Raw genomic sequence first — 9233 nt, 5'->3', positions numbered from 1 at the left:
TGGCCAGCCTCTGTCATTGGAACCCACTTCCTTAATTTGCTGTCCTGTCCAGCCAGCGACCTAGCTTTCATTTTCTCCTTCAGCAGTAATGGCATTGGCCCCAGCGCCCTAATCTGAGCTTAGCCGGCTCCCAGGCCCCCTTGAGCCAACTGTACAGTAAGGTCAGGCCAGCGCAGGTGATTGTCTGTGAGTAACTCATACCCTGAACACACACACACACACACATACACATACACACACCTCACAGATCTCATTTGTGCAATAGATAACCGTTATTACTATTCCTCCCCGCTCTGTGGAAATAAGCACTCTTAAGTACTCTTAGAGGTGAAGCGCTCTCAGAGGGGAAAGTTTAGGTAGATCATAATCAACTGACCATTTGCAAAATTCTGACAGGCCCTCTACTCCTGACTTTGTCCGCCTCCTTTAGTGACTGCTGCTACCTTTGTTTCAGCAAAGACTACCTGGTACCATCCATAGCACTTGTGCTAAGAGGCTAAACAGTTCTTTAGTACAACGGAAACTTTACAAGTAGAGGAGTACCTCTGAAAACATTATTCAAAATAAAGTGACTTTACAAGATGTTCACTATTTGAGAATGTAGGCAAAGTTTGAGCTGCCCCTTCAGATAAGCTAATGCTAAAGCCAATGCTAAAGCTAACACTGGAGCTAATCAGAGCAATGTTACATGCTGAGGTCCTTTATATGAGGTCTTTTAACAAGGTATAATAAAACAGTAAAAATGACATTTGCATACATTTTTAACTGCAAATGTGAGCGCTGTACAGTCCTGTTTAATCTGACCTAAGTAAAGAAGAGCTAGCTTAATTAGCTAGCTGGTCTTAACATCGCTCTGTCATTAGACATCACATTAAACTCAGTGTTAGCAAGTACAGTAACCAAGATAAAGTTTAGCTCAGCTTAGAATCAGCACATTGCTGCCTGTTAATAGTTTGAGCTCTTCCACAGTTAATTTCAAAACGTTTACAGCTTCAGGAAGAAAATAAAAACAGCATCAACCTCAAGGTGACCAGGTTTGCCTGAACTTTTCACATCTCTTAGTCTATTAATTCTGACTAATATACTACCATCGATGTTCTCACTGAGGAGTTTTGTCAGATGACTGATTGGCTGAGAGGCATGTCATCATTATTTTGCAAATGGTCAATTCTCACAACATTCAACAACGTATTTGGCATAATTGTTTTTATTGTCGGAATTCCACTACGGTGCCCTCCAGTGATCAGTCAAATCCAGTCCAGTCAAATCAAATCAAATTTTAGTGCAATCTAAGATTTCATGATGTACAGAATTGTGATTATATCAAATCAAATAACTTTGAGGTCAGAGATTTCCACCCCCAAAATAATACCTTTTAGAAAATACAAAAAGAGACTGTTCCCTTATATTTACTTACTGTAGAATGAAAACACACACACGCACACACAAACACACTAAAATGAGTCCCTCCATCGTGTCCAGGGCAGCACCCCCATTCGATTCCCGAACTCGGGGGGTTTTGCTCTATAAATCTTGGTTGCATTTGATCTGTTGCAGGCACTTGGATAGTTACAGAATGTTAATAAAAACTGTTTCTTTTTCCAGCTATAACTGACATCTAAGAAAATATCTTTGGTTTTGTAAACAGTTTCGTCCCTGGTTATTCGACTGAGTCTCTGAATGATCTTTTCTTCTCTATCCCATCTGCCTTCACAACAACCTATGTGGTGGCAAGCCTTAATATATTTGTACATCTCTTCAAGTCTTTGTACAGGTCCTAAAAACAAAGCAAAACTAGAAAGAGAACTATCTCTCTCATTCTTCACCCGAATTCAGGTGACAGAATGAAATCTGAGCTCGGTCAAGCTCGAGATTGCGTGTTGTCATGATCGTTGCCTTTTAGCCTGTGTGGTGTTTCTCCAGGTTCGCCATACAGTCTCTGAACACCTGGGCACAGCATGACGTCCTCTGGGAACGAGGCCAAGTGACCTCTCTTCCTCCCTCCCTTCCTCCCCCACGTACGAGTAAGTCATGAGTTTTGCCGCCAGCATTGTGTGGCATCTTGACTTCTCCACATTTTCAACACAAAAAAAATAAAGAAATGTACATCTGTCACATCTCCGAAGCAAACGAAAGGTGGTCCGATCGGTCCTCGCAACTGTCCGTCATTATACACCAGCAGTCAAGAAGAATTGCTTAGTTGTTTTTGGTTATGATCACTGACATAGCAAAGAAATGAATGTAGGAAATGGACAACAAAGATTGCTAACTGATGCTAGTTTCTTGATGACAACCTAACACTGCGTTGTTACACCATTTTGTGTTTATCTTCTCTTAGATTTTCCAGTTTTTCCCACAAATTTTCAATGGGAATTGGTATGGAATTGTGCTGGCCATATGATCGAGTGAATTTTCACCTCAAACCACTCCCTGACCTGAAATGGTATGGCACGTTGCATTGTCGTGTTGAAATATACAGCTGTTGTTTGTGCTTTTACTTCTTTAAAACAATAGTAAGCCAAGCAAATGGTCTTCCAATGGGCCCCCATATTCATCTGTCTATCATTTCCCCTATTACACCAAAAGTAGCCTGTCGCCAAGACATCTGGTGTCTGACGTTTGGTTCTTTTCTGCACTGGAGGCTAATGGAGCTAATGGAGCTAACGGAAGTTTATAGCCTGCCAATTATTATTGTGCAAACAGTATGCCTATAATCACAAATTGGATTCAAACTGTCAAGTTACTTATGTGGTTTCTGACACTGTATAATGTACTGTTATCTATAAAAAGCCCCTTTTTGAGAATCACCTATCCCTACACATTATACTTAAACAGTGAACTGTGGTTGGTTATTTTACATATCAAACGGCCCGTTCCTGTTAAAGCAGGCAGTTTTTGGCAATGTTAAGGGGCGAAATGCACCAGACTCTGGTGATAGGTAGATCTTGGTGTAAAGAGCAAATTTGTGTACATCTGATTTTTGGCCAGACCATCACCTTGAGTTGACAGAATGGTAGGGGAGGTAGATCCCTTCAAGCATATGAAAAAAAAGTTTGTATACATCAATGCATAACATACATCTGAGCAATTCTTTTGACTGCCATCGTATACCTGATTGGTCTCAGTTGCAGGGCAGCCATGGGCAGAAGGTGTTTGAGGGCTGGCAAGTGTAAACCGGCTGCACCTGGGCCACGTAGTAGTTGCTGAAGTTGCCATCTGCAACGTACGGTGCCGGCTGGTAGTAGCAAGTGACGTTGGCCACGTTAGGGATGACGTTCTGCTCAGCCAGCACTCGCACAGCCAGCATGGTGATGAGGCTGAGGGCCTGTCGGCGCTCATGGCCCATCAGGCACACGGTGCTCTCGCTAACAACACCATGCAGCGTGCTCAGGTACTCGTACTTGCGCTCCTCCAGCCCCACGAAGTGGTTCTGCAGATACGACTCCAGCTTCCGCCGCTGCTCGGTCACGTCTGGGAAGTCGATGAAGAAACGCGAGCACATGTAGCGCTCCAGCTGCTTCATGTGTGGCTGCGAGGCGGCACGGAATCCCCTCACTAGCAGGTGGCAGTACTTGAGCAGGCCCCCACCGCGGATCTCCTCAGGGTTGCGCGTGCAGATGAGCTTGCAGCGAAGGTGCTCCAGGGCCTCCTCAAAGTCGCCGTACACACTCTCGCCCACGATGGACGGGTGGAAGGTCTCGGCCATGGGGTTCTCCGAGCACTCATAGAAGAGCAGCAGCGAGTCCAGGCGGATCTGGAAGGAGTCGACGCTGAACTCGAACTGACGCCTCAGAGAGTCCACGAACTTCAGCTCCACGTTCTTCCCGCTGTTATTGGACAGGGAGATGAGGCTCCAGCGGTCAGAATCGTTACAGACCTTCACCATCTTCTGAACGTAGGCCTCCTGCAAAGGGAGCGAGGAGTATGAGGGAAGGAAGAGACAGAGAGAAAAGGAATAAAAGGGAAAGAGAGAGAATGTGGAGCCAGAAATGGAGTAAGGAAGGAGGAAGGAGAAAGACAGAAGGGAGAAAAGGAGGACAGAGGAGAGAAAAGAAACAGAGAGACAAAAAGAGTTATATGTTATGTGATCAGTCACTTTATCTCTCGTTAACCCCACTGTTCACAACCTACTGCACCAAAAACATAACCACACCATCATCACCTTCACTGTAACTGCCATTGAAGAGATCAAAGCGAATCTGAGAGGCGAATACGAGAAGCTGCCGTAGATATTTTGACTACACTGTGTTCTTATCTCTCTGACACTGAAGGCTGCTGATAGGACTTCATGCTAGAAGAACATCAGTACAGTAACATGGGGAAAGATTGGAGAAGTGTGGGGGGGTTTAGAGGGGGCTTAGATCAGTGCTGTTCATTTTTAGGGATGGACAGATATGGGAGCTGTGGGCCGATGCAGATACCCAGTGTTTACATATTCAGTATATGTACAGTTGTATGCAAAAGTTTGGGCACCCATGTTGCTGTTGATTTTCTAAGTGTAAGTAAGTGAACTTTGCACAATACATAATATACAATCACTATTTATTGGCTGAATTTAACATATTTAAACAAAAATAAAACATAAAGCATGGCCGGTGCAAAAGTTATGGCACTTTCTATATTTTATGTTTGTTTTTTTCCCAATATATTATACAAAAGATCACTGCAATCTGGAGAAAACTGCAACAATTCAGTTAAAAATGATCAAAACATACTTTATTCAAAGTTCGAACACAGTAAAAAAAATATTTTCTAATATATCTTAGCACAGTAGCTCAGCATCACATAAACATTCTGCTCTTCTGAATATGTCATCAAATATCAGTCACATTAGTCAAATCGAAACATCTCTCCAATGCCGATCATTTTGATTTTAATTACATGAAAATGTAATTCTTACTTTCAAACTTAGCTAATGATGTTAAACCTCGTGAATTCTGTCCTGAACCCTAATTTTATGAATAATCATTTTAAAAGAATTACATTTTCGGTGTTTTTTCAGGTCCATTTGTGAAATCTGATGAAATATGACGTGCGTTAGGCCAGGAAAAGAGCGCTGAGGGTCACTGAGAGTCCAGCATGTTTTGCTGATTTCCCTGCTCTCCACCAACTTAATCTGGAAATTACCTGATGAGCTCAATAAACTGTGTTTAAGCAGGAAAATCTCCCAACTGTGCTGGACACTAACGCTTCAGGACCGGACTTCCCCACCCCTGCATTAGGAGGATGACCCCAACAGAGCAAAGAATAAAAGACTATCTACAAGTTTTGTCACTTTTTTTCTGAAGAACTTTACATATGCTTACTCTTTCCATCATTTTCTAAATTTCAGATTTTCGAACATGTTTAAAATTCACTCTGCGCAAGAACCTAAGCTGAGAAGTGAAAGCGACGGCGTGGAGGGGGCTTTAAAAAGAGGGAAGACAGGACAGAAAGACACAGAAAACAACCTGTTATTGTGGTCTGTTTTCAGAACATCCCGCTCATGCTTCGCTTTCAGTTCCCCAAAACAAAGTCACGTTGCCTAGTGTTTGTATTCAGTGGACGGAAATAATCTTTCACAGCAAACATACTGGAGTAGCGTGAACACCTACAGTGTTCAGCTGGACACCAGTGAATTCCACACCCTGTCCAGTTAAAGGCTAAAGCCACAGACGCATTAGCATACCCACACGTTCCGTTTCATTTTTTTTGCATACGCCGTACAGGCGTAGATAAAGACTTCACGAAGCGTCCATAAAACGTAGCTCTATCTACCCTAATTTGCACTCATGAAAAAGTGCCGTCCAGCGGGCAGCGCGAGGTGAAAGCGGATCGGTTGTAAATTGGTTTAGAGTAAATCCTCTTTGTACTAGAAACCAGCGTTTTTACTACCAGCGGCTTAAACCCCCAAACACTTTCTGATAGGGCTGGGCTGCAAGTGTCAATGTCAGGCTACAGAGTGCTTAGCACTGAGACTATCACTGTAGACTCAGGAGCTCTCAGAACCCACAAAAACTGACCAACACAAGGAGGAAAAATGGTGGAACACTCTGTTAATGATCTTAGAAAGCATGCATGAAATTATCTCGAAGGAAAACCAGCTATAAGTGATGCTATCAACTTTCATAAAATAAGCCTTCCGGTTTTTAAGTAAGCTAAGCTAACAACTATTATGATGAGCTAACAGCTTTAATAAATATAACTTTAATAAAGTACAGCCAACCATTTTTAAGGTAAGCTGGAAGCTTTTATATAGTAATTTTGAAGTAGCTAACAGCTTTAATAAATAAGGCTGGCAGCTTTAATACAGTATGGCCAACCATTTTACAGATAAGCTAGCAGCTTTAATACAGTCATTTCAAAGCTAATAGTTAATAAATTGGTCTAATAACTTTAATAAAGTACAGTTTTCCATTTTGAAGATAGGCTAAAAGATTTAATACAGTAATTTTAAAATAAGATAAGCTAATAAATTGGGCTAATAACTTTAACAAACTACAGCTAACCATGTTTAAGATAAGCCAACAGCTTTAATGAAGAATGCTAATAGCTTTTAACACAGTACAGCTAACCATTTGAAGATGAGCTAGCAGCTTTAATGCAGTGATTTTAAAGTAAGATAACGGATTTCATAAATAAGGCTAATAGCTTTAATACAGTATGGCTAACCATTGTTAAGACAGTCCAACAGCTTTAATTAAATAGGACTATGCATTTTAAAGTAAGATAAGCAATAACAGCTTTATAAGGCTAACATTTTACAGCTAAAATAACACTTAAGAACGTTAGGCGAAGAATTTTACTACAGAAAAACGGAACAGTTGACCTGCCATCAATGTTAAACCTGTATGTGAGATACTGTTTGATACACTACTGAAAAAAACTTGCTGTCTTAAGTTTTTTTTTTTTTATTATGTAATAAATTCAATTTTGGTCAATGATACCATTCAAACTTGCTCACTAACATGCAAATGAGTGTGTCAACGACAGCACCCCCCATTAGGAGTGCACTCTTTAGTGCAGTGTAGTACAGTACAGTACTGAGTGGTTCTAGATACAGATGTACCATCATCAGTAACTTCATTATTATTATTTAGTGTGGGGAATTAAATTATCCATCGCAACACACAGCAACACTGCAGACTGCGGTTCTCTCTCTGGATGAGGACAGGAACCAAGCCCATGTTCTCCACTTATTGGAACCCAAGCAGTTAGAAGACAGGGGTTCCGCTATAGGGCTATAGGGAAAGTCAGTAACAATAGATACTTCTGAAACTTAAGACCTGAAGACCTGACGTATCCAGCAGAAGAGCTCTGATTGGACCATAAGGAGGACGGTTCCTCTGATTTGGTGCAAAACAGATTCATAAATGAAAACTTAATGAAGATTTTAGAAACTCTCAAAGTTAAACTGCTGTTTGGAATCTGAAGCGCTGGCTTAAAAATAAAGGTGCTAAATGGAACAAACAGGGTTCTTTGGGGTGATGAACCACTGGAAGAACCACTTTTGGATCTCTAAAGAACCTTTCATCTGATGGATTTGAAGAAAATCTTAAGAGATCCAAATGAAATGTTCTTTCAATAGTGTTTCAAAAGTGGATCTCTAAAGAACCCTTTATTTGGATCTCTAAAGATTCTCTAAAGAACATTTTAACTGGTGGATCTGTAAAGAATCTTTAGAAATCCAACAGTAAAGTTCTTTAAAGATTCAAAAATGGATCTTTACAAAACCCTTCATTTGGATCTCTAAAGATTCTCTAAAGAACCATTTAGTTGGTGGATCTGTAGAGAATCTTTAGAGATCCACCAATTGAAAGGTTCTTTAGAGATTCAAAAGTGGATGTCTAAAGAACATTTCATTTGGATCTCTAAAGATTGCCTGCAGAACCTTCCAGTTGGTGGATCTAAAGAGAATCTGTAGAGATACAACTGAAAGGTTCTTTAAAGATTCAAAAGTGGATCTCTAAAGAACCTTTTAATCGGTGGGTCTTTGGAGAAGCCCTTTTTTTGTGAAGAACCTTTCTGAAGTTTGAAGAACCTCCACATTATATAAAGGTTCTTCACTGATTACTGTTTCTCCGAGAACCGCACCAAAGAACCCTTTAGGAACCCTTATTTTTAACCGTTTAACCGTCACTCTGTAACGGTCAGTTCGTCTAACGGACACATTTTTAAACTGAAAATTCAAATTTCAAACGGCGTCGCGCGCCGTTGATCACCTTCAGCGTGAGCGGCGTGATCTTCTCCTTGTTGACTCCGGCGGGCAGGAAGTCCAGCAGCGAGTGCAGCACGATCTCCTTCACCGTCTGGAACTCGCGCTCGCCCTTCAGGTCCGCGCGGAAGATCAGGTCCAGGTCCTTGTAGCCGAGCCCGCTGTCCTCGTGCAGCACATGGCTCGCCGCCGAGCCGTTCAGGCGCACCTCGCGCACGTCGATGTGCCGCTCCCGCAGGCGCGCGCGCACCACCCGCACGATGTCGCGCGGCCTCATGTGCAGCGTGGGGAAGTTCCAGCGGCCGTGGATGGGGATGGACTCCGCGAGCAGCGCGTCCAGCCTGCGCACCTGCTCCCAGCTCAGCACGCTCAGGCTCCCGCTCGAGCCCTCCGCCATCGCTCGCTCGCTCGCTCGCGCTCTACACTTTCAGGGACGGGGCTTCAGCCATTGCCTGCAGAAACGGGCGCGCGCGTCAGGCCATCAGACATAGTTATCAATGTTGTTTTACATGTTGGAAGTGCTGCTGGTCGTCCGCGCGCTCGCTTCGTTCGTGCTCGTGCGCTCACGATGCTGGGCACTGCGGGGGTCTCGCGACTCTCCCTTCCCGGGGGGGCCGCGAGGGTTCACTCACAGCCCCGCGAGCGGATGCATAACGAGGTTCAGTTCAGTTTACGGGTGGTCTTCTTGCAGCGGCGCGAGGCGCTGTGCGCGCCCTTCGGCTACAGCAGAAGAGTGGAGGATCAGGGTGGCTCGTGCGCTGCACGGGAGTTTCCTCTCTCTCTCTCTCTCTCTCTCTCTCTCTCTCTCTCTCTCTCCACGCACCGCCCTTCACGCGCCGCCTGCTGCTCTGAACTTGAAGTCAGCGATGGTTTCTCAGTAAACACTTGCACGTCTGCGTAGGGGTGCGTGCGCGCGCGAGCGCGAGCATGCATGCGTACGGGGGGTCCCATTCCAGCCCCTGATCTTTTAAGTCTCCTCGATTCAAATGTGGCGCGTGCATAAACATAAACACAGTTACTGACAGAAGAAGTGAATTGA

The 9233-nt window shown here is 43.5% G+C and overlaps 1 protein-coding gene across 1 annotated transcript; it reads right to left on the bottom strand.

Moving 5' to 3' along the window:
• Positions 1-1262: 1262 nt before the first annotated feature.
• tent5ab (terminal nucleotidyltransferase 5Ab) lies at positions 1263-8994 on the bottom strand. The gene is made up of 2 exons (XM_036562156.1): positions 8202-8994; positions 1263-3904 (listed from the first exon to the last, which is right to left on the bottom strand). The coding sequence occupies exons 1-2, from the start codon at positions 8589-8591 to the stop codon at positions 3122-3124; spliced, it is 1173 nt and encodes a 390-aa protein (XP_036418049.1). The 5' UTR covers positions 8592-8994; the 3' UTR covers positions 1263-3121.
• Between the last annotated feature and the right edge of the window lie 239 nt (positions 8995-9233).

This window comes from Colossoma macropomum, unplaced genomic scaffold (genome assembly GCF_904425465.1).
Source record: "Colossoma macropomum unplaced genomic scaffold, Colossoma_macropomum, whole genome shotgun sequence".
In the NCBI taxonomy this organism is placed as follows: Eukaryota; Metazoa; Chordata; class Actinopteri; order Characiformes; family Serrasalmidae; genus Colossoma; species Colossoma macropomum.
The sequence above is the reverse complement of the archived record's forward strand: the minus strand, read 5'-3'. Positions and strand labels throughout refer to the sequence as shown.